This window comes from Castor canadensis, chromosome 11, assembly GCF_047511655.1.
Source record: "Castor canadensis chromosome 11, mCasCan1.hap1v2, whole genome shotgun sequence".
Taxonomy (NCBI): domain Eukaryota; kingdom Metazoa; phylum Chordata; class Mammalia; order Rodentia; family Castoridae; genus Castor; species Castor canadensis.
Genome location: NC_133396.1, coordinates 63,498,473 through 63,521,526, shown reverse-complemented (window position 1 = coordinate 63,521,526; position 23,054 = coordinate 63,498,473). Strand labels below are relative to the sequence as shown.

The 23,054-nt window shown below is 55.3% G+C and overlaps 3 protein-coding genes across 13 annotated transcripts in view; 1 reads left to right on the top strand and 2 right to left on the bottom strand.

Annotated features, from left to right (window-relative positions):
* Spns2 (SPNS lysolipid transporter 2, sphingosine-1-phosphate) overlaps positions 1-4,480 on the top strand; it is a 36,226-nt gene extending 31,746 nt beyond the window's left edge. The window contains exons 10-13 of one of the 6 annotated variants that reach the window (XR_012438780.1): positions 1,739-1,837; positions 1,926-2,089; positions 2,486-2,646; positions 3,047-3,128. Coding sequence is in view for 4 of the 6 variants with exons in the window: in XM_074047153.1 (XP_073903254.1) it covers positions 1,739-1,837; positions 2,600-2,646; positions 3,002-3,533 (678 nt within the window). In the remaining 2 variants the exon portion in view is untranslated. Of the gene's footprint in view, positions 1-1,738; positions 1,838-1,925; positions 2,090-2,485; positions 2,647-3,001 lie in introns of all 6 variants that reach the window. The other 5 variants (XR_012438779.1, XM_074047152.1, XM_074047155.1 and 2 more) reach the window with 5 other exon arrangements.
* Positions 4,481-4,734: 254 nt separating this feature from the next.
* Mybbp1a (MYB binding protein 1a) lies at positions 4,735-17,545 on the bottom strand. Its single transcript, XM_020163485.2, has 26 exons — positions 17,317-17,545; positions 17,055-17,150; positions 16,338-16,421; positions 16,187-16,261; positions 15,972-16,079; positions 14,953-15,128; positions 14,690-14,857; positions 14,462-14,579; positions 13,417-13,712; positions 13,077-13,187; positions 12,516-12,641; positions 12,167-12,334; positions 11,985-12,084; positions 10,440-10,533; positions 10,178-10,329; positions 9,824-9,910; positions 9,597-9,743; positions 9,336-9,509; positions 9,091-9,251; positions 7,916-8,159; positions 7,607-7,732; positions 7,451-7,519; positions 6,775-6,888; positions 6,546-6,647; positions 5,572-5,708; positions 4,735-5,382 (listed from the first exon to the last, which is right to left on the bottom strand). The coding sequence occupies exons 1-26, from the start codon at positions 17,506-17,508 to the stop codon at positions 4,827-4,829; spliced, it is 3,981 nt and encodes a 1,326-aa protein (XP_020019074.2). The 5' UTR covers positions 17,509-17,545; the 3' UTR covers positions 4,735-4,826.
* A 1,940-nt stretch (positions 17,546-19,485) lies between these two features.
* Positions 19,486-22,662, bottom strand: Ggt6 (gamma-glutamyltransferase 6). 6 transcript variants are annotated; one of them, XM_074047151.1, is made up of 5 exons: positions 22,190-22,662; positions 21,377-21,579; positions 21,176-21,289; positions 20,694-20,902; positions 20,165-20,386 (listed from the first exon to the last, which is right to left on the bottom strand). In XM_074047151.1, the coding sequence occupies exons 1-5, from the start codon at positions 22,324-22,326 to the stop codon at positions 20,303-20,305; spliced, it is 747 nt and encodes a 248-aa protein (XP_073903252.1). In that variant the 5' UTR covers positions 22,327-22,662; the 3' UTR covers positions 20,165-20,302. The 6 variants fall into 6 exon arrangements, with proteins under 6 accessions (XP_073903249.1, XP_073903250.1, XP_020019070.1 ...); XM_074047148.1 differs by having other exon boundaries at positions 19,486-20,902; positions 21,377-21,612; positions 22,190-22,659; XM_074047149.1 differs by having other exon boundaries at positions 19,486-20,902; positions 21,377-21,573; positions 22,190-22,659.
* Between the last annotated feature and the right edge of the window lie 392 nt (positions 22,663-23,054).

Sequence of the window (23,054 nt, the reverse complement as noted above, 5' to 3'; positions counted from 1 at the left end):
AGGCTGAGTGTCCATGCATTCTATGCTCAGCCTGGGTTGCAGGCATGCCTGCTGAGTGCCTACGGCTTGGCTGGGTGGACAGAGACCGTCTTCACAGGGCCAACAATGGGCTCCAGACCAGCTAGCCAGGGACAAAGGGTTGTCTGAGCAGCCACAGGGGCTTATGTCCCTGGGCAGGGATGGGAGCAGCCTAGGAGGAACCAGTAGGGGCTGTGGGTCTAGTGACTTAAAGTGCTCTACAGGATGAGGGTGGGAGTGGTAGGACTGGGTGTGACTCTTGTTCCTGTCCTTGGGGACCCTCCAGGTCAGGGTCAAGAGAGTACTTCAGAGGACTGGCAGTAGAGGATGTCAGGAGGTAGGGGCAAGGGAAGAAAGAACCTCAGGGTGCTAGTGGTCTGGTGTAACAACATGGGACAGCCCAGGAAGCCGGAGACTGTTCGGGCCCTGGACCCTACTTGCTCATCTGCTTCAGGAGGCCTGCCTTGCCCTGCCTAGCCTTCCTTGCATATCTGCTTCTCCCTGTTGCTCTATCTCCGACCAGTCTGGTAGGCAAGGTCAGACTCAGGTCTGTGCTTCGTTAGGGTCACGAGTGAAGGGGAGTGGGTCTGTCTGAGTAAAGGGCCCTTGTTGCTGGGCAGCTTCTGACTGCTGATGATAGGTCTGTTCCTGGGAAATCATGTCCCAGTTTATGAAGTGTTACAGCTAAGTGACTAGTTATTGCTGGAAATGGGGCCACACAATCTTGTCAGATCCAGATCACTCCCTGCCCCCCCTTCTCCCCTTCCCATCACACACACCAGGGCCTTTTGGGTATTGGCTGCTCCCACACTGTCTGCCATGGCTGGTGCCTGAAAGGATGAGGCAGTTGGAGCTCAGGGCCGAGGTTGCTAGAGGTACCACTGGGAGGCACTATTCACCTGGTCTCCTGCTGCAGTCCCTCCTTATCTGACTTGGAGTGAGATCAGAGCCTTCTGTGTTTGATGAGGGGCCTGAGATTCAGTGGTTCATGGCATGTGTTGCTGGGGTATCCATGGGTTCAAGCGGAGGCTCTTCTGGGTAGGGTCCTATTTCATACCACTCCTGTCCCAGGCCAACCAACCTTGGCCTTGCTTGGTCTTCATGGAGGGGAACCCAAGACAGGTATTTAGCTGTGGAAGGTAAGGGCAAGGATTAAGGTTAATGTTAGGCAGTTCCAGAATTGTGTGACTCCGTGTGTGATCCCTCAAAAATGGACCTCTCCAGGAGGATCTTGAGTTCAAGGTCAAACTGAGCTCTTCAGGGGAAAATAAGGAAGAAGGAAAGAAAGAGTACTTTTCTCTAGGCCTCAGTGTCCCCATGATCACAGAGCTTGTCTGCCCCCTCCAGAGCCAAGTGCGAAACCCCCGGCAGCAGGTGTCACAGGCAGAGGGGAGCGGGTTGGGGAGGGGACAGGTCCTGATGGCTCAATTGGAGCCCCCGGCTGTGCAGACTGAACCAGAGGACTCCCAAGTTGTTTTCCCTGTGCCTGGATGTGGTGGGGGAAGAAGAAGATTCGGTCTCTGACAAAGGGGTCTGGCCTCGAAGACCAGACCCCTTTGACTGAAACCTTGGTTGGGTATGGCAGCAGGGGATGGTTGGAGAAGAACAGAGACCTGATGAACTAAGGAGCAGCCACACCTACAGGGAGGTGAATAGTAGGGTGGAACTGAGGCTAAGGGTGGACCTGGTGCCTCGGCACTGACCTGCCTTTCTCCTGCAGTACGTGGTCATCCCCACCCGACGAGCCACCGCTGTGGCCTTGCAGAGCTTCACCTCCCACTTGTTGGGGGATGCTGGAAGCCCCTACCTCATCGGCTTTGTGAGTAGTTGAGGTGGGACTGGCCTGGGGCATGGGAGGGCTTCAGGAGGTAGCCCTGCCCTGATGCCTACCACCCCAATCCTCACAGATTTCGGACCTGATCCGTCAGAGCACCAAGGATTCCCCACTCTGGGAGTTCCTGAGCCTGGGCTACGCCCTCATGCTGTGCCCTTTTGTCGTGGTCCTGGGTGGCATGTTCTTTCTCGCCACTGCTCTCTTCTTCCTCAGCGACCGTGCCAAAGCTGAGCAGCAGTGAGTGGGGCAGGGTGGGCCTGCTGCCCTGCCATGGAGCAGGGGCTATAACAGCCCTGCCTTGGTTTGGGGGGTGGGTCTTGACTACTGGGAGGTGACCTACTGCTGGGGTCCAGGTCCAGCCCACCATATCTGGGCATAGGCCTTCCAGTGTTCCAGCTTATAGTGTCTCATACAACAAGCCCATGATGGCCCTGTGTGACAGGTGCCAGGCTCATTCATGGCGATTCTAGACATGGGGTTTTTTTTTTCTCTAGAGTTAAGGGTTTTTAGAGCTGGGACCCCCCCCTCCTTGCTTTTCATTTTCTGACTTCTTTCTCTTCTTTACTCCTTTCTCTTTCTCTCTCTCTCCCTCCCTACCCCTGGGCTCTCCCACCTCCCCCTGGGGCTGACGAGGTCTCTGCCCAGCACCTCCGGTCAGCCGGCCCCTGTGATGCGATGTGCCAGAGCAGTGCCTGGGCCCGGCCCCCGCTGATGCACCACCCTGACCCCCGCCCGTCTCTTCCCCAGGGTGAACCAGCTGGTGATGCCGCCCACCTCCATGAAAGTCTGAAGTGGTGAGTTCAGGCCAGAGAGGGTATGGGTCAGGGCATTAGGATACAGGGAGCACCCTTCCTCTTTAGTAATCAGTTTCCTCCTTTCCTTAGAAGGGCTGGGAGTACAGGTCAGGACTGGACTTTGCCAAAACTCCCAGCTGTCTTCCCCTGCCCTCCTAGAGGCACCAGGGCCTAATTCCTACTGTGACCTTACTCAGGGACTGGCCTCAGGGGGGCGACCACAGCTTCCTGGCAGTGCAAGGTCAGGGTTACAGGCCCCAGAGCCAGGCCTGTTTCCCTTAACAGCAGAGAAAGTGAAGAAAGGCAGTCTTGGAATGACCCCCAAAGTCCCTCTAACCTTACATCCCTCCCCCAGGTGCCGCTGGGACAGTGATGAAGCCTCACCCTTTTTCATACCTAGACTGGGAGGTGGCCTCCTGCACCCTGGACCTGCAGGCCTGTCCGAAAGCTTTCTGTGTGATCCACAGCTGGGCACCCACCCTCTTTGGCCCAATATTGCTGAGCAGCCCTGGCTCCAAGAAGAGACTGCATCCCCAGTGTACCTGGAAGGTTGTGTGTGTTGGAGCCACATGGTTGGACGGATTTCCAGTCCTGGGTTTGGGCTGGAGGGCCCCTGGGGCCAAGGGAGAAGACAGCCCCATGTGGGTGTATGGGGAGAGCCTGGACTGCCACCAGCTTCTGTGATCTTGGGCAAGCCCCTGCCTTCCCTAGACTATGGGGCTTGTGGGCTGGACTTTCCCGCTCTGTGTGCTGGGCAACACACTGACTGTAGCTTTGAAGATCTAACAGATCTTGGAATACAGAGCAGAGATGGCCAGGGCCTCAGAGCTCAGGTTCTGGAGGCCCCTGAAGGTCCTGGAGCAGGGACGACTGTCAACCTGGCCTGACTTAGGGGACATCAGACTCAACCTGACACATGGAATAGGTCTCTGGGTGCTTTCTGGCCTGACTGGCCACTGTGGAAGACACTTGTCTCTGCTGCTTTGGGCTGGCTCTTCACCTGGAGGTCTCTCTGGTGGGGACCATGGCCTCACACTAGCTGACTCTGATGGCAGCTACACACCACCCATACCCCAGCCTTGAGATATTTGGGAGCTGCCCACCAGCCCACTTCTGCAGGTTCCCTGTGGCCCCTAGAGTCCCTTCACTGATTCCACAGAAGCCAGGGATCCACTCCCTCCCCCATGCTGGGCCACATTCCCAGAGTCCATGGGGCAGAAGGAAGCAGCTACCCATCCACTTAGCTTCCTACACCAGGGTATGAGCCTGCTGGGAGTCCACACCCCCTACTGTGGCTCTCATACACTCTATGACTCCCACAGCTGACCCTGGGGGGGCCAGGCCTTCACCCCATTTCCACCTGCATACATGCACCCTTATCCCTGCACTTACCACTTCCCTCTGTGCAATCCCCATCCCCCCGCACGTGCTGGTTAGAGTGGCTCTGGCCCAGGAGTGCTGTTGTGAGCCGTAGACCCCAAGAGCCAGCTTGGACAACGTTCCCTTTGCCCACCTCTTAGTTACTGGCTGGCCATGGCTTCAGTGGTGTTAGCTAGTAGACTACTCACCCCACTAAGCTCTGGGGCACCCTGGGGGCCAGATACAGGGGTAGGGTGGTATTCCCCTGAAGACCAGCCTGACCCCCATCCCTCCCTCAGCTGGGGCCCCAGCGATGTTTTCTTGTTGTACAAGAACCAGGTCCAAGTGTTGTCTCCTCTTCCTTCCGGAAGCCAAACTGCTCCTTTATTTTTTAGAGCTGCTGATTGTGAATCTGAGTCTTAACAGAAACACCAAATATATTCCTCTTGTAAATGAAGTAAACATATTTAAATCATGTCCTGGTGGTTCCTGTGGCAGCACATTCAGGAAGCGGCAGGACACCTGTATGTGGCTAGCATGGCAACTTGTGCTGACCTGCTTAACCTGCCTAATCAAGTCCCCAGCACACACCAGCCTGGGAGCTGAGGTCCCAGCCCAGAACCCAAGATGTCTGTGCTCTGAACCTCTAGGAAAGCAGCTCGGACCATGTGCGCTTCAGGGGGACCCCTGGGAAGGCTGGTGACAGAGCAACTTCCCAGAGACAGAAACTCGTGTATTGGACTGTGGCTAGTTTATTAAAATCATGGTGAAAAAGTAGGAGTCTCTAAGGCTGCAGGAGGTGGGGAGAGGGTGGGCAGCACTCAGGGCATCATCCCCTTCTTCCGTGGAACTTTCTTTTTCTTGGCCCCACTCTGGAACAGGCTGGGGCTCCTACTAACCAAAGATAGCCTTGCCTTTTTCCGTGGCAGGGCAGACTGTGGGGATGTGCCCAAGACCCCCTTTTTGGGCAAAGCCTTCTGATGCTTTTTGCCTGTAGGCTCTGTGGGGGACATGGGAGCGGCCCCATTCACCTGTGACAGTTTCTCTCTTTCCTTCTGTAGCTTTGGGGTCTTAGCAGGGGTGCTGGGGCTTAGGGTGGGGATATCTGAGGTTGAACTTTTGGTGGCAGGTGTCCCGTTAACTTGGGGCAGGGCCAGGACCTTGGCCTTCCTCTTCTTCCTCCTCTTCTTGCCTGTGCTTGGTGGCTGGTCTCCACTGGCGGCTGCAGCAGTGGCATCTGCCTCTGGTGTGGCATTTTCTGCCTTGCGCTTCTTGCGCTTCTTGGTCTCTGGCAAGAATCCCTTTTTCTTCCGCTTCATGCTAATGGGGCTCTGGGTGGGAGCATCCTTGGCCTCCTTTTTTTCCGATTTGGGGCGCCTGGGAGGAAGTGAGCAAGGTAAAAGGTGTCCAGTGAGTAAGGCAGTTGCCACCTCCCGCTATGATCCTTTGGGACTTAGGTGCCCAAAGGTCCTGTGCCAGTGCACATACACCACAGAGTGTGCAGTGTCACTGAAAGGGTCTCTTCAGCCCCCCTTCCCGGATTTGGGCACCCCTTCCAAAACATACTGGACTCCTAGCATCTTCATGGCCTGCCAGTAGAGGTCATAGAGGCGGCTAGAACCAGAAGAATGTGTTCCCTGTTGCAGGCTCTGCTGCTGGCCCTGCAGCACGCCCAGGAGAGTGGTCAGGTCCACAGTCAGCTTCTGCAAAGAAAGGCCAGACTGGAGCTGCAATGGCGATAGCAGGCAGTGTCTCTTCCTGACTCTTGGACCCATCTTCCTGCCCTTGTCCAGCTGCTGCCTCTCCAGTGGCCCTGCCTGCTTCTGGCCTAAACCCCCTGCAGTGGCTCTACAGTCCCTGCTGGGTTGCCAAAGTCTTCCCCATCCTTCCCTCTCCCAGCTTCCAAGGCAGGTCTTCTTTCCACTGCTGAGGAATGCCACTCAGCTCTGCCTGTCCCTTACGCTATTGCTTTGCTAGGCTCTGTTCAAGCCCTGCCTCCCCTTTGGCACTGGCTAAAGCCCAAGTTCACCCCCCATTTGTGCTCCGACCAGTGTCTGTCTGTACTAAAGACTTCCAAGTCCTTCTTTTTGGTTAGACTGGGAAACCCAGATGTTCAGATCCAGCTGCTCTGACCCTTCACCCAATGGCACAAAAGCACCTCACACCCCACGGGACCCAACTCATCGCCCCTTTGCCCCCTTCCTCCAGGCCTGGAAACCTAGCCCCCTTCCAAATTGCTGCCCACCTGAAATCTCCAGCCCTTCCAAGCCTTTTCTCAGTTTTCTTATTGGAGTTTGGTAACAACACACCCTCCACTTCCCACCTGCCACATACAGATGTGACCCTTTACCTTTCACTCCTGTCAATCACCATCCACACAGTGGCTCTATGCTCACTTTTTAAAGCTAGCCCAGATTCCTTACCTTGGCACCCAGAACCTTCCCTGCCCTGGAAACCCCAATTCTCTCACGAAGTCTATTGACAGACCTAATGTGATGCCCTTCCATCCGGGGGCCCTGGCTCTGTGGCTGCCACCTCACCTCGTGATTGATCGTCTTGAAGAGGGTATTGAGCAGCTCCAGGGAGGCCAGCTCCTTCTGATGCTCCGGCTTGCTCTGTGCCTCTCCCAGTGTGCGCAGGGCCTAGGAGGAGAGGCCGGGCTGAGGCACTCTGGAGAGCAACCAAAGCCTTTCTGCTTTCCATGTGGGAGACTAAAACCCACAGAGGGGACAAGTTCAAAGCCTACTCTGGAGGCTCAGGTTCCATTACCTCAGTGACCTTTGCCAGAACATGGCCAATCAGCTGCTCCCACTCAGGGTCCTCAAAACATACTCTCAGCTCCCTTGTGGACAGGGTCTTCTGCAGCAGCAGGCAGGCCTGGGCCTGTGGTGAGGAGAATGTGGTCACCAGGAGCCTCAGCATGCATGACCTGAGGCTCAGGAGATTAGCTGACATCTGATAGGGTCCTGGTAATTCTAGGCAGTGTGTGAGGGGCTGCCATCAGCCACACTTGCCTGTCTCTTCTTGCATAGTGGGGGATCAGGTGGGGGTCGCAATTGGATAGAGGTAGGTCCTCAAGAGGGTGGGACCGTTCCTGGCCCTCTTACTGGCTTAGTGCTATCTCCCTCCAGCCCATGAAGCCCTGGCACCCAAGCAGACACTGCCAGGGGCATCCTCTTTGTATAAGCCTGAGGATGGGCTCAGGAGGGTGGTTGGATCAGGCCAGATAGGGAATGGTGGCTGTGGGAGCCAAGCTGGCTCTGTCACCTTAGCTCTCCTGTTCCTAGAGTGGAGGAAGGGCCACACCACAGCCATACCACCTATTAGAACACGCACCACACCCAAGGGTCAGCTGGGCAGGACTTCTGGGTCACAAATACCCAGTCAGAAGAGGGTTGAGCAGGTTAATTCAGACATCCTGGGTGGGACCTGAGAAGGCCCTTACCTGATGGCGGGGCCGTGTTGAGCCAGCCACATGCTGGATTAGGATGGGGAGCAGGTTCTTACAGATCACCTAGGGAGGGGGGGGATGACAGGAACCATGAGGGGGAGACTGTGGTGGATAGGGACCCCCAGGGGACACGGCTGGCCTGGCACTCACTGGGTACCGGGAGAAGAGGCTGAGGAACATGGAAACAGTGAGGGAGCTGTTGCGCTTGGTCAGGAAGGAGCTCAATGCTGACGAGTACACTGGGGTCACGATGCTCAAGTCCAAGCAGCTGGCAGTCTGGGCCAAGTGACAGAGCTGGGGTAAGGAAGGCAGCAGGGCCTAGGCCACCTTCAGAATAGTGAGGGTGGGTCCTGGGCAAGTTTTGCCTTCAACCTCTCACTGGGAAATGCCCAGTCTGGCACCTGCTTTCTGGGCTAGGCCTGGGGCTTCTCCTGTAGTTCTCTGGCAGGCCCTGCTCACCTGTGGACCCTTGGATTCAGGGCCAGTGTTGGCTCTTGGCTGCTTCTGGCTCTCATGGAAGTGCCTCTTAGTGTTGCCCTTCAAGACGCGCAGCAAGTACAGTGAGGCATTGAAGTAGTAGAGGGCAACAGAGGAGTCGGCCTGGTGACCAGCCTGCTGCACAAGCCGCTCTACCTGGGCGTGTAGAGCCTCTGCACAGTTGTCTACCTCATGGCAGTAGTGCCGGGCACGGCACAGGTGGTGCCTGGAGAGGAGTGGGAGGGACAGAGCTGGTGAAAATATTCTCTCCATCCTGCTCTTTGCCAAGGAGAAACAATCAAGAGTGAGCCTAAATTCCATTTCACAGAGGAAACAGACCAAGAAAACATTAACTTCAACAACATGCTAAACACCCATGACCTGGCCTACTTCTCCTATCTGTCTGCACTGCTCTTGTGGGATAGTGGCCCCCAGAACCTCTGTAAGGTCGAGACCAGGCTCTATGTGCTCAGGGAAGGAGATGGGCCCTGGGCTGGGACCACAGGTGGCAGAATCTGGGCAGGTGAGATCTGGGGTTGTGTTGGGAGTGTCCCCACCCTTTCTGCTATGGACTGGGTATCCCAGTTGCCTAGGCCTTCCTGTCCATTCTAGAAGGCAGGTGTGCATCTGGCCTGGACCTTGTTTCTCTTCTCCCTGCCTCTAGTATAGACCCTTTCAAAACTTCTCCATGACCTCTCCTCTCCCCATGCTCCTGCTGAAATGCTTGTGGTGCCAGCACTGCCCTGGGGCCCCTCCTGCCTTCTGTTCCAGCTATAGCTGCCTGTGACCACTTACCTATGACTTCCTCTTTTCTGCCCTCCCCAAGGCTCCTGACAAGCGCTCACTCATTCTACACTCCCAGCGCTGCTGCCCCCTCTCCTAGGACTGGGTTAGGCATACCCATCACTGCATGCCCACTGCCTCCTACCCTCCCCAGAGCCCTACCCACTCCCTGGGTCAATGCTGAATGACTGGCCTGATCTCCCAACCATCCTGACTCTGAGTATAGGTACAGGACCAGGGAGTCCAAGGACTTGGCTGTACGGTGCAGCAGCACGTAGGGTCGGGAGCTTGGGGAATGGATCAAGGACCATGGAGAGTTACTGAGTGGCGTGGGCCGGGGGCGGAGTGCCACACTGCACCCTCCTGCTGCTCACATGAAGACACGCGCTGTCTTGTGCAGGAGGTCCCGCTCCTGCTTGGTGGAGCCTCGGCTGCGCATGCTGTGCCGGATGATGCTCAGCAGGGGCTCCAGCAGCTCCAGGACCAGGGGGCTCTCAGGCTGCTTAGTCACCAGCACCTCAATCAGGTCCAGCACCTGTGGCCAGGAGGAGGGGTCAGCCTGCACAGGACCAAGTATAGGTAAGAGGAAGGGCCAGGTGCCACTGGCTGGCATGCTCACCCGGATCTGGAAGTCTCGCCGGAGGGTCTTCTCCTTCTGCAGTTTGTTCTTCTCATCTCGCCGGGCCTGGATGCGCAGCTTCTGCTCAGCAAAGAGGCTGGCGAGGTTCTGGTCCAGGGCCATCATGGCTTCGTCCCCCAGCTCCTCCTCATCCTCATCACTGTCCACTCCACCCTGAGGGACAGGGATGTAGCCATCAGCCTGGCCTCAGAAGGGCACACGACATGGATGGACAGCCATCCTCCTCTAGTTCCTGCTCACCAATGCCTTCCCAGCTTGCAGCACTGCCATCAGCTGCTGGCGGAAGCCTGGGTCTACATCCCCGTCACGTTCCTCCTCCTCGCTCTCCTCACCCTCCTCGCTGTCCGCTTCACTCCCTGAGTTGTCTTCACTGTCCGAGCCTTCATCCTGTGTGGGAACAGCTAGGTCACCCCTCCCCACTGCCACCATGTGCCTGCCCTCCCTACCCTGCTCCTTGTGGCAAGTACCTCTTCATCCTTTCCTTGCTTCTCACAGGAGTCGTCAGTGACCACCACGTTGCTGTCCTCATCCTCATTCATCTGAGGGTTGAGCACCTGGGGAGGATTCCAAGGCCCCCAACCCTCCTCAGCTCACTGGGTCCTCCTGCCCACCTCCTCTCTCTTGGTCAAAGACCCCCATCTCAGGGAGGAAAACGGAGTGTGAATGTCTCTCTGAAAGCCCTCAGACCACCTCAGGGAAGGCTGGCACTGCAGTAGTCTGAGCCACCCCCTCACACCACGCAGGGTTATAGGAAGGGGCTGAGAGGCCAATGTGCTCCCCCAGCATGGCTTGGTGAGCCCCGTCCCACCATCTCAACTCACATCCAAGATTAGCTTCAGACCACGTGAGGTCAGGTGGGAACAAATGTGGCCAAACACGGTCCGGGCCACCTGGCGCATCAGGTGGCTGGGCTGGGCCAATAGGGACAGCAGAATCTCCACCATCACCTCCACCCACGGCGGCTCCTGGGAGTCTACAAGTGGGAAGAGGGCTGAGCCTGCTGGGGCAGGACATGGAGGGGCCTGGCCCCTGCTGTGCCCAAAGACTTGCCCATCTCACCCTGCCCCAGGGGCAATGACCCACTGATGGCCTTGTTGCTACGGCGAGTCTTCTGCTCCATGCTTTTCTTGATGCAGGCCTGGATGTCACCTAGGAGTTCACAGCTCTCTACAGGGGACTGTGGGCAGGACAGGACAGGAATCAGAGGCAGGCCTTGCTCATGCCCCTGCTGACATGGCTAGACAAGTGGGAAGAGCTGGCAACAGAGGCCTTGAGCACTCCTCACTGGCTTGTTCTGACCAGCTACCCTTACCATCTAAAATGGAAGACCCCAGGACAACCTAAGATGTAGTCACAGGCTCTGAGACCTGCAGAGAACTTGGAGCCCACCTTCCCCACCGTCACCCAGACAGGATCACAAGGAGGCCAGCAGGCCCCACCTCTCAATGTATCCTCCCAATTTTAGAGATGAAACTTGAAAACCATTAATTAAACTTGAATGCATCTTGCTGGGGGGTGAGCCTGGGCTCTAGGAATGCATTGGGGAGTAGGGGTGGGGTGGCAGAGGGATGGGGGTGTTTGGTTGAACACACTCCGTGATCCGTGACACCTGAAGGCAGACTTGCCCTCATAATGCAACGGGTAGCTGAGAAATTCAGGGTAGGAGAACAGGAGCCCAAGCCCCTAGCCATTGTCTCCAGTTCTCTGGCCACGTGACTAGCAGGTGTGTGTCCTTGGAATGTACCTTTTCTCCAAGGATTTGACACACCTGCATTGCAGCCTCTTCCACCAGACTCAGATTCAAGCGATCCCAGAGTCTGGGGCAGGTGATGTGTGTGATGGGTATCCCATGCTATCAAAAGCCTGATGCCAAGTATAAGAAGCAAAAACCACAGCTAGGTGGCCACAAGGAGCAGCCCTGATGAGAGCCTCAGGTACCTCTGAAGAAATCTGGGCTCAGGGTCAAGAAGAAACCACAAGGGCTAGAAGCGTGACTGGCACTAAGCCTCTAATGCGAAAAACATCTTGTTGAGAAGAGACAGCATGGAGGTGGAGGGCCATTATCAGAAAGTATATGAGGTACAAATGTGATACAGTATGAAACAGGACATGACTAAGCACAGAGCCAGTGCTGGGGACCCACAGAGGAAAGCCACATCTCAACCACCACCACTCCTTCTAGGGGGCTAAGAATTACACATAAAAACCCAGGCCCATTCCTAAGTGAGGTCGAATAACACACCCACCAGTGTCAGCCTCCTTCAGGGGAAGGCCGCACTCATTCATATGCATCACCTCCAGTCAGTAAAGCACATGAGAGATCTTGTGGGATTCCGAATCCCAGTCACCTGCTGTATAGTAAAGGGCAAGTAGCTTTGCTTCTGTTTCCACACCTGTTTAACAGGTAAGTGCCCAGCTCAAAGCTGTGGGTATCTTAAGAGGGGGCCATGCATGGAAAGCTTGGGGGTACCTGTTGAGTACAGTGATTTTTTTTCTTGGGTTCTAATTCCATGCAAGATAGCATCAGCCTAGGAAACCCCAATTTCAACTCCGCAGAGCCTTCCCAGGTCTCTCAGTATGGGGCCTGTTGTGTCCCAGAACCCCAGCCCCAAGCCCTGTCTTCCATACCTTGAAGAGGTGGATGCCCACCAGGAGTAGCAGGTGCTGGAAGGCAGTGGCCTTGGCCTCTGAGGAGCGGGCCTCCAATTCCTTCAGAGTCTCCAGCATCCTGAAGCAAGATGGGCACTTTTGCAGGTTGCTGCCAGCCAGACCTGGGGGTCTCACCCATCCCCAGGAAACCCCTCTCTCACTGGTCCCAGGCTTGGCGCTGCTGCACTGTGAAGGGTGTCAGGATGGCCACGTTGTGGCTGTGGTTCAACAGCATGTTTGCCAACTGCACAAGGCGGTAGCTCCAAGACTGCCCACCTGTGACCTGGTTCGGGCTCTTCCTGAACTTTGTGCTGAGCGTCTGCAACAGGCTGAGTGAAGGGTGGGGGCTGGAGTCACAGGTCTGCAGTACTGAACATGGCCCTTCCTTCTTCCCACCCCAGGGTTCTGAACCCAGCCTCTGGACCCACTGACTTCATGGGGCCTAAAACAGCAGGGAGCGAGTGTTTTCAAGGCCACCTTCCCAAATATTCTGAGCTGCCCAAGGCCCACCTGAAGAAGGCGCTGATGATGAACTCGCGGGCCCGCTCGTCCACAGGGAAGGAGAAGTGCTGCTTAGTCTCTGGGATCTGGCGTGTGGGCTTCTTTGTTTTAAAGAATGAGTGGAACAAGCAGAACCTGGGGAAAGCGAGCAGCATTCACTTTGCTAGGCCATTGTCCTTGGATGGCAGCACGGGAAGAGGAAGCAAGCCCAGAGGTATGGTCTGGACCCCCAGCTGCACACAGCTTGGCTTGAGTTGGGGAGTGAGAACCGGGGTCCTTCCCCAGAGCCAGATTTGAGGCTATGTTCAGCAAGCACGGAGCTAGGGAGATGTTTGGCAAATGGCCTCCCTAGCACCATCTATGTGCCAAGAACTCGCCTGTTTCCCCCCTCCCCCAACTTTCTGGGTTCTTTCACAGGCTCCAGAGACATCTCCCTCAATCTCTGTGCTGATCCTCACTGGTGACTTAGCCCAAACACTTCTGGTACCAGGGGACGCAAACTAGGACAAGGCTAGGGGCCCGTTCTTTGGCCATACCACCCACAAAGCCAGGCTCAAGTCCATCTCACACCTGGCCACCTGCTCAGTCAAGGTCTCCTCCTTCTCCAGGTGCAACTGGTCTACAATGCTGACCAGGCGGTGGATGATCCACTTTCTTAGTCGGAACACAGCTCGTTCAGGCCTGGGGACAGGAGCCAAGGTCACAGAAGTCATTCAGAGATGGCAAAAACATGGTACAGTTTTGCTTCACTTTGACAGGAAACCAGGATCTCCCATCCTGAATGCTAGTGCGGAGAGGCTGAAGCTATTTTGAGAACTGTCTCCTGCCCTCCCCACACCACGGGCTCTGGGCTCAACAGCCCAGGAAGCCAACTCCTAAACATGGGTGCCCCCAATGCCCACCCACTCACACGTTGAGTGAAGTGTCCTGGGCTTTCTTCTGGTTGGCGGTGCTAAAGTCAACCAAGGAGTCCAGGTTGGGCTGGAGAAACATGTTCTGTAGCCAGGCCACATAGCTCTGCAGGGCATGGGGACTCAGGGACCGTGTGACACGCCAGGTGGTAGGCATGACAGGGAGACCTTGATTGGTGATGGAAGAAAAGGCCACCAGCACAGCTAACTGCCGCTCAGGGTCATCCTGGCATCCCTCCAGGAAGGTGGTCACGTACGTGCTCATCTCTGGAGCAAACTTGAACAGGTTTTGGGGCTGTGAAAGTCAAGCATGAGTTGAAGTCACTAGCCTGGCAGGGGAGGCGTGACAGCCCCACTGGCCCCTCCCGCTACAGTCTAGGCCCCGGCTGTGAGCCCTTCTCCCTTGTATACAGCCAGGCCGAGACTAAACTTACTGCTTCTGCCTGGCATTAAGACTAGCTCACGCCTGACTGCTCCAGATTTTGTATCTCTAGTCCCAGAACGTCCCCAATTCTGCCTCCCAGAATGGGGACAGGCTGCTTTCCTGGCTTGATGCAGCATGAAGTGATGGTTAAGAGTCCATCACTGCTAGGCCAGTTCTAAGCTGTTATTATCCTGGGACTCAAAACCCACCAGGTCATACAAGCTTACCAAGTGCCAAGCACTGAGATCCATGTTTTCTTACGGCAGCTTGCTGAATTTTTCCTATAACTCTTGGCACTGGGTCCCTGCTATCACCATTTCCTGGATGCCAGGAGCTGGTGAGAACAGCAAACCCAGCAATGTTTGCTGCATACTAGGCATGATGGTGCTCAGAACATGGATGATGCTTGTTCTCACTGCCGTACCAGGGAGTTCTCAACAGACACCTCACTTGTGGCAAGTGAGACTTATGGCAAGGGGGACTGAGAACAGAAGAGCCTGATTTGCCTAAGCCCCCTTCAGAGGGCAGGGTTTTTGGCAGCTCATTCTACTCACAGGGAAGGGATATCCATGTCACAAGTCCTTCCCCCTTTTGGCAGGAAGCTGTTACCTGACACCCACCTTAGCAATGACCATGTGTTCCCCAAAATGGCGGATCAAGTCTCCTCGCATCACCAGTTGCAGATTTTCTTTGGACAGCAGGGGAAGGGCTGCACCCAGCAGGCGGAAACACAGGTAGCTAACAAAAACAGAGCCTGGTCAGAACTCCTCTTCCTGGAGCAGACCACAGGACAGGTCCCACCCAGATAGGGAGTAGGCATGGAGCGCAGTTGAGTGCTACACACACACCTGGCCGGCCAGGATGGTTTCTTCAACAGTCCTTGTTCTATCACTTCCTTCCAGAATTGTGGGAACTTGTCCTCCTTAAGTGCCAGGCGGAGCAGGTCCAGAGCCACATCAGGCAGCTTGTGCTCCTTCTTCACAGAGGTGGCTGCCATCTTCAACACATTCACCAGACTGTGGAGGACAGAGAGGACTCAGAAAACACTGCCTAGCAGACAAAGGCACAGGGATCCACCCAGGGAGAGCCCAACCACCCACTGCCCTCACACCTGGGAATGTTCTCATGAGAGAAGAGGTGGACGGGTCCCATCAGCTTCTCGAGCTCTGCAGGCACCCTCTGTTTGGCCAGCAGGAAGAGTTCCAGGTGCTTTGGGGAGCTGAGGACAACTTTCAAGTCACCCTTGAGGACCTTGGGCAGGATCTCCTGGAACATGGCCTCTGGGACCTAGGGTGGGGAGACAGGTTGAGGGAGGGTGGCTCTCTTCCAGCATCCTTAGTTTCTCATTCTGTGGGGGTAAGCCCTCTGAGTCCTGTTCTGCCTGCCAGGAACCAGAATCATTATAGAGCACTTGCTAAAAGATGCTCAAATTCTCAACAGTTTTCCTTAGGATACTAATCAGCCTGGGGACACACTTTTAACTATTTCTGTTTTGGAAGTCAGCCCATTTCTTATACAGGGAGCCCTAAGCAGAAAGCTGGGGTTTGAATTCAGGTCCTTCTGGCCTTGAGGCCAAGACAACGGAGCAAGTCCCTACCATGGAGATGACAGTCCTTGCTTTTTCCTTCTGTATCAAGTGGGTCTAGGCATGAATCTACCTCAGTTTCCTGGGTAGGAAAGTGGAGACCCACGAGAGACCAGCCCTGACCAAAATTATGACAAATATGATTAATACACGTGCCAGATGCTAGGCACGGCCCTCGACCCATGCTGTTCAACATGGAAGCCAGAATGTGCCTGGCCTGAATGAAGATGTACTACAAGCATAAAATGTAACTAGATTTCAGAGATTTAATGACAGGAAGAGTGCAGTGTCTTCTCAGTTGCTTATACAGGCTGCATGCTTAAACCACAGTATTTCAAATATGTTATATTAAGCAAAATGTTTGACCAAACTACACCTGGTTCTCTTTACATTTTCAATGCAGTTACTACAAACTTTCCAACTATATGCCTTTTTATTTCTACAGGATGGCCTGCTCTAAAGTGTTCTCATATGCTAACCTGAGTTTTTCTAGAATTTCCTTAACGGGTAGTATGACCTGAATCTCATAGCTAGTAAGCCCGTACCTCAGACAGGATGTCCACCAGGGCCTTCAGGGGCTGCCCCTGTAAGTGATTAGAGTGCTGGGCCAGTGCTTGCAGCAGCTTCACCGACTTCATCAGAGCCTCCTGGTCCTGGTACCAGCAGAGGGCACATGGTAGAAGCAAGGAATACTACTGTGTCCCCACCACTCCCACGCCAGTCCACGTACCCCCCCCAACCCCACCTCCAAAGCTGTTACCTTCACCAGTCGGCCTGACTGAAAGAGGGCTAGCACTCCAAACAGGTTTGCAAAGAGAGCAGGTCTCTTTGCTACCTAGAAAAGGAATCCAAGTGAGAAAGGCACGGGGACCCCCCCCAACCCTTTGCTGGTCTCCCTGGGCCTTGCTTACCTTCTTCACCTTCTGCAGATCATACTTTTCTTGTATCTGTGTCAGGATGCTGCATAAGGGGATGTCTTCAAAAGACTGTAACAGCTGACAGGAATAGTGGTAGGAGGAAGAAAAGGCTCAGGGGAGCAGCTCAGCTACACACCAGCAGACCTCAACCTTACTTCTTCCTTCAACTTCCCTCTCCCAGAAGTCTTGGGTCCCTGCTCCCACCCAAGACTGCTTGTGGTGCTGCACACCCATCTGCTTAGTGCCGAGGATGGAATGGAACTCAAACCTTACCTCCCTGTCCCATCCCCACCAAGCTTCAGAAGCTACCTCCTACGTCCCCCAAACTGCTGGCCTGTAATTTTCCAAATCCTCAGGGCAGGGCTGAATTTCCTTTAGGAGGATCCTAAAGGACTGAGTCCTCACTGCTTTATGGTACAAGTTCCTAGCTAGTAGAGGGCCTGAGCCTTGCAGGAGCCCACCCCAACTCCTATTCCAGACCTTTAACTGCAAGTGAGAGGTCTGCCAACCTTAGTAGCAAAAAGAAAACTCACTCAAATTTCCACTTCGACTGCCTGGACTTTTTTGTAGATAGGCCTTGCTCTGGCACTTTCTTATGTGAGGGATGCCTCGCATCAGCTCTGATGCCAACCTTGTACCCCCCTCCCCTTCTCCACACGCCCTTCCATTTCGCCCAGCGTGTCTGAGCCCCTGCCAGGAGCACCGCCTCACCTGTGCCAGAGCCAGACTGTAGCAGGGCCGGGCGGTTTCTCGCCCCACCCCAAGTCCAGTGATCAGGCGCTTCAGGGCATATTTCATCTCCGATCCCTGCGGAACCAAGAGCGTCCCTTGTGTGGAACAGTAACCAGAGCGCCCGCCCTCACCCTCCTTGGCGTCCAGGGTCGTGACCATGCCCGCCCGTGCCCAATCACGGTGCTTCCGGCCACTTCTTCGCCGGCACTCGGGGCGCCGGGTCCCGGGCCCACCATCATACCCTCGGCCTGGTGCGCAAGTACTCCAGCAGCTTCTCCGTGGCCTCGAGCCGCGTCTGCTGCTGCGGCTTCGCGATGTCCCAGAAGAAGTCCAGGAACTCGCGGCTGTGCTCCAGCAGGCCAGGACCATCGGCCTGCACCGCCTTTCCTGGAGACACAGGCTCGGCATTCTCAAGACTCTTCGTCTCCGCCATGCTTCGGGAAACACGTGGGCTCGCAAGACGGCTCCCGCGCATGCGCACTAGGTCCACCGGCCAGGGGCGGGGCCGGGGGCGGGGGCGGAGCCAGAGTCGCCGCGTCCTTCCGCCCTGGCGCGGGATGGGAAGCAGCGTCAGAGCCCAAGGTTGCCGCACGCTGCTGGGGATGTTCCTACCGCCCAGCCCCGAAATGTCAAAGTGAAGGCAATTGATCCATCTCCTCTAAGAGCGGCCCCATGCACTCCCATCTTTGAGACATTCAGCAATCACTGATCACCAAGTACTGATCTAAGATGTGCTGGGCGTTGTACGAAACTATGTAGCAAAAAGCTATTGCTTCCGTGGACTTCCTAGTGGGAGGAGACGGCAGATAAGCTAGTCGAATACATTTAAAAAGATAATTATGAAGAAAATAAAGAAGGAATGCAGGGGCCAGACGGAGCCCTTTAAAATTTGAAGCACATGAATACATCGCCTGTTTAAAAAAAAATAATGCTAATTAAAATGAAAATTTTGTAGGTGATTTGAGAGGGTGGTCACCTCAATGTGGGCTGAGCTGAGTGACAAGAAGGACTTACTGTTGCAAAGCTCTAAGAGGGGACAAAAGCCCAGGCCAAGGACAGTGCAGCTACAAAGGCCCTGGAGGTGAGAGGATGAGGCTGTCAGGGGATTCAGAGAAGCAAGGTCGGGAGGACTCCAGGCCAGGATCGGGAGTTTGGATTTCATTCTGAGTGTGCTGGGAGGTTACCCCAGGGTTTTACACCAGATTTACATTTTTAAAAAAGTTTATCTGGCAGCTCTGTGGGGGATGGATTGCAGGCAGTTAAAGCAAGAATCAGGAGGACCAGTCAGAAACTGGTGGATTGAACCACTGTGATATGAAAACAGGTCAGGGTGTCACCAGAACTGAATAGAGAGAATGCCAGGTTTGGGGCTAAAATAACGGGGTAGATTTAGGAGAAATTTGTTTGAGCTGGAGGTGGGCGTGGTGGAATCAAGAGTTCTATTACCTGGCTGTGGTGACGTACTCCTGAAATACCAGGCATGGCAGGAGGATCAAGGGTTCTTTGTGTTAATTTTTGTTTTGTGGTACTGAGGTATGAACTCAGGGCAAGGCAGGCACTCTACCACTTGAGTTACACCTCAACTCTTTTTTTTTTGCTTTTAGTTATTTTTCAGGTAGGATCTCAAGTTTTGGACCAGGCCAGTGTCAGACTTGCATCCTTCTACCTAAGGCCTTCTGTGTTGCTGGAACCATAGACACACACGCCAACCCAGTTTATTGGTTGAGATGGGGACTTGAGAACTTTTTGCCTTAAGGCTGGCTGAAACCCTGATCCTCTCAATCTCCACCTCCTGAGTGACTGGGATTACAGGAGTGGGCCAGTGTTCCTGGTGAGGATAGAGAGTTTGAGGCCAGCCTGGGCTACATAGACAGACCTTTTCTCAAGAAATGAAAAAAAGGACTGGGTGGCAGCCAACTGGTGGAGTGCTTGACTAGCAAGTTGAACTCCTGAGTTCAATTCCCACAAAAAACCCCAAAAATGCCTTTTACAATGGCAGAGGTCTACAGCTATGGCCACTTCTACTTTTTGGCTTGAGAAGGTGTCTCTAGACACCTTCTGTGTTCAGAGACCTCAGCCTTAGAGTGGAGGTCAGGGCCAACCTTGATCTTTAAATTTCACACAGCCAGCTGCAGTCTCTTTGTACCCAGGCCTCTGAGGGTACCTCCTACTCATCCTTGCTACCCCTTCCCTGTTCAGCTATCTGTTCTATCAAGTGAAATTAAGAGATTTACCTTGAAGGTCTAGTACCCCAGGAGGCAGAGGGTGAGCAGAGCAGGGGGAGCTGAGCTAAATGACACCAGTCCAGGTTCTGCCTCTCTCTGGGTGTTTGTCATCTATGCTGCCCATGCCCTTATATCAGGGAGCCTCAAAGGCTCATGGGAAATTAACCAAAAAGCAGGAATGACAGTTGGCACCCAGAAGACTTGATCTTTATTTTTTTCCATTCCAGTTGAGAAAAATAAGCAGAGTATGGCCTGAAGGAAGATGGAAATGCCATCAGAACCTGGGCACTGTTGCTCTGCCCCTCGGAGCCCAGAGTAGACAGGGGCTTGGTGGTCTTCTACTTGTTTTCCTTCCTAGAGTTGATCTGAACTCAGATCACCTAGCTAACTCCTCATGATGCTGAGGAATGATGTACCCCAGTGGGGGTACTGTGAAGCAGGAGTGAGGGAGCCTTGGATGCCGGGGCCCATCAGTGAACACTCAATGGATACAGGCTCTTTACACATCCATGGCTGCTGAATCTGCTGTGCTCTGCCCGCCTGCCAGACAGCTGTCTCTCCACTAGAACCCCTGGAAGGGACAGCATCCCTTGGGGACACTGGAGACAAAGACATGCTCTGCATGGGCTGCGACCTGGAGTGAGGTCCCTTGGCTGCAAGAGCTGGGATTCTCTGTTGGTTCTTGTTGGGCCTGATGTTGGTGTTGGGTTTGGGCTTGGGGCTCTGAAAGATGGCTGAGTAAGGCATGAGTCATGGTTCTGGCCATGTTGGGGGCCCCTGAAGCCACTAGTCCCAATACATCAGTCTCTGTGTCATCCAGGCTGCTAGAGAGAATGAGGGGGCAGGCCCAGGCGCTAGTTGCAGACCTGTCCACCAGGTTGCTGAGTAGAACCCCAGTGCTTGGGGACAGGTGTCCAGAGCCGAAGCTGCTGTTGAGAGAGGAGATGAGAAGGAGCATAGAGCCGCTGCTGTCCACGGTGGCAAGGATGCTACTCACAGGGGTCATGGCTGTTTGCAGGAGCGGTGGGCAGGGGTCAGGGCTGGGTGTCCGGGAATGCAGGGCAGCTTCCAGCAGTGCCAGCAGTTCTGGGCCTGCCGAAGGGCTGGGGGTGGTGAAGAGGATGCCCTGCGGAATGGAAAGCCACAGTGCTGGCTCCAAGGTGGGCATGGGTCTAGCTGAGGGTTCCTCCAGGCCCAGGTCTCTGACCAGCAGGCTCAGTAGGGCATTCCCAGAAAGGTCTGGGGTAGGGGCGAGTGCTGCCCTGTGTAACACAGATGCCAGTTTGGGGTTGGTTGCTTGGGCCCCAAAGCCCAGGGGGGTCCCGTCAGCATGGCAGAGCAGTGGACAGAGGCCCTTGGTGCCCTGGGCTGCCAGGGCATTTGCCAGGTGTGCATCTATGATGAAACCCTCTTGAGCCAGCGAGGCGGAGTCCATCAGCAGGCGTGGCCAGGGGAGGTGGCCAAAGCGTGTGTGGAGCAAGTGCAGGGCAGGCAGAGCTGCAGGCAGCCCGAGACCAGGGGCCAGGGTCTGGGCTGGGCCTGATGTCAAGGCAGTTGAGTTTCCTGAGGAGCTATTGTGGAAGAGGCCCCAGAACATGGCACCTGGGGGAGATAAGGATCATACAGAGGTCAAGGGACCCAGCAGCCTCAGCTGAAGGGTCACTGACTTGCTGGAGAGAGAGGTTACTGTCTGAGCCTGCAGTCAGGAGTTACTGACAGGGTCTGGGGTCAAGGGTCACAGCCTAGGATTGGGGCCAGTGTCCAAATCCTATGTCCTGTTTACAAGCTCATCTTGAGGTCAGGGCCACTGATTAAGTTCCAGGCCACTGTCCAGGTCCTGGGTTGGGGTCACCGTTCAGGGCCAGGCACACTGACCTAACCCTGTGGTGTGAGGATGCACCACCGCCAGGCACAAAGCTACTCCAACTCCGGCGTCCACGACGTTGCCACCAGCAACAAGCAGCCTTTGGCCCAGATGGGAACATGTGGCTATGGGAAGGAAGGAGCCACATGTCATAAGAAGGGGCCTGGGGCCCGGAACCAGTGACCCCTGCTCTCCCCTTCCCCAGCACTCACCTGCAGGGCTGATGATGGCGCTGTGGTGGTACACACCAGTGTGATGGGAGTGGCCGCTGGCTGGAGGGGCTGCAGAGCCCAGGCTTCCCCCTGCACTGCCCCTACTTTGCAGCTGCCTTATGGCCAGGGAGCAGCTAACAGCCAGCAGCAGCAGGGCAGCCACCAGTCGGGCCCAGGCTCCGGGCAGCCCACCAACCCTGTTCCTGCGGGGGTGCGGGGAGAGTCCTGAGCCAGGACTGGAGCAGGGGAATGCCTGTGAGCCCCAAGAGAACCCAGGGAGTGCTGCCCCAAAGGGCTTGATTTTAAATTGTAAGAGTACAAATTTGTCAAGGCGAAGGAAAAGAGCTTCCAGGCAGAGGACGCACGGTAGGGGCAAAGCCACAGAGGAGGAAGAAGCTGGGGGAACTGAGGTTGCTCCAGAGCGAGCGTCTGCAGGGACTGGAGAGACAGGGCTTGGCTGGTAGGGGAGAAGAAGCTGAGGGGCAGGGCCTTGCCAAGTAGAGTTAGCTCCAACTTGCCCAGCAGGTGCCTCCTGCATTGGGGGAGGGGAAGGGTGGAGACTGGGACCTGTGACAGATTTGCAGACAGGGCAGGGACTGGCTTGATACAAATGTCCCTTCAGACACACAGCCCTTTGACTGGCTCAGTTCAGAGCTGGGGCTGCAGCCTAGGGCCCTCCGCCCCCATACAGCCAGAAAGTCCCTGGAACTGAGCCAAGCATGGAATTGCCTGGCTCTTCTTAGGGGCTCCAGAGAAAGAACTTGCCAGCCTCCCGTCTGAGAAGTGGGAGGCCTAGACCCCTCCCTGACTCACCCAGGGGCATCCTGGGGTCTCCCGGGGCCAGTGACCAGCAGCTCTGATCGCTCTTCCTCTTCCTCCTCCTCCAACTCCATGCTGGGCTCCCAGATCTGCAACTTGTGGTAGAGTACAGGCTCTGCTGAGGCTTCCATGGTCCCGTCTGCTCCAGCCCTCTGCCTGTTCACCAGCCTTCACAGTAAGACTCGAGTCAAGGTCTGCCTTGACTTGCAGACCTGGTGGGCAGAAAGGTGCTACAACCTTGGGGAAGGGTGGTGGCTGAGTAGAGAACAGGTCTGACCAGGGCGGGGCCTGGGAGGCTGCTGTGAGCCTGTCCCATTAGGACACAGGTGCTGTCACAAAGATTCCCCATTTGGCTGCCTGTCAGGGGTCACAGCCCTATAGCCATGGGCCCTAGTTGGGGATTACCCATTGGCCTCTTCCACTTGGAGGAGCAGCCCCTGGGTCCCTGGCCTCCCAGGACTCTGGCCTTGAATTAGAGGTATGATTGCACAGTAGCCTGGGTGGTGGCTCAGCAAGTTCTCTTGTGGGGGTGTGGCCTCAGGTGGGATCAAGGCTCAGCTTGAGGCTTCTCTGAGGTCAGGGAACAACTTGGGTGGTGACAGCCACCCTGGACTGTCATGTGGCTCCTGTTCAGCAGGTGGCACCAACAGACCACTGGGAAGCTTCAGCCTGGAATCAGCGAGTTTCCAAGTTCCTTTCCCCGGAATTCACATCCAGGGCCAATTCCCCAGCAAAACAGTGCAATTTGTAACAAACTCACATTGCAAAACTGCCCAAACACCATTCAGTCAGTGGGATGTCTGCAGTGGAGACATAGACATCTGCAACTCTAACCAATAGTACACGTGAATCAGAAGGA

What these genes read in the sequence shown, in the direction of transcription:
- Mybbp1a (XM_020163485.2), bottom strand. Translation starts at nt 17,508, where the DNA reads ATGGCGGAGACGAAGAGTCTTGAGAATGCCGAGCCTGTGTCTCCAGGA. An exon ending in CCGTAGCAACAAGGCCATCA is followed by an intron (nt 10,330 to 10,439) that starts GTGGGTCATTGC and finishes TCCCACTTGTAG; the next exon opens with ACTCCCAGGAGCCGCCGTGG. An exon ending in CAACACGGCCCCGCCATCAG is followed by an intron (nt 6,889 to 7,450) that starts GTAAGGGCCTTC and finishes TCCTCACCACAG; the next exon opens with GCCCAGGCCTGCCTGCTGCT.
- Ggt6 (XM_074047148.1), bottom strand. Translation starts at nt 22,326, where the DNA reads ATGGAAGCCTCAGCAGAGCCTGTACTCTACCACAAGTTGCAGATCTGG. An exon ending in AGACCCCAGGATGCCCCTGG is followed by an intron (nt 21,613 to 22,189) that starts GTGAGTCAGGGA and finishes CCCCTGCTCCAG; the next exon opens with TCCTGGCTCAGGACTCTCCC. An exon ending in TCCTCACACCACAGGGTTAG is followed by an intron (nt 20,903 to 21,175) that starts GTCAGTGTGCCT and finishes TATCTCCCCCAG; the next exon opens with GTGCCATGTTCTGGGGCCTC.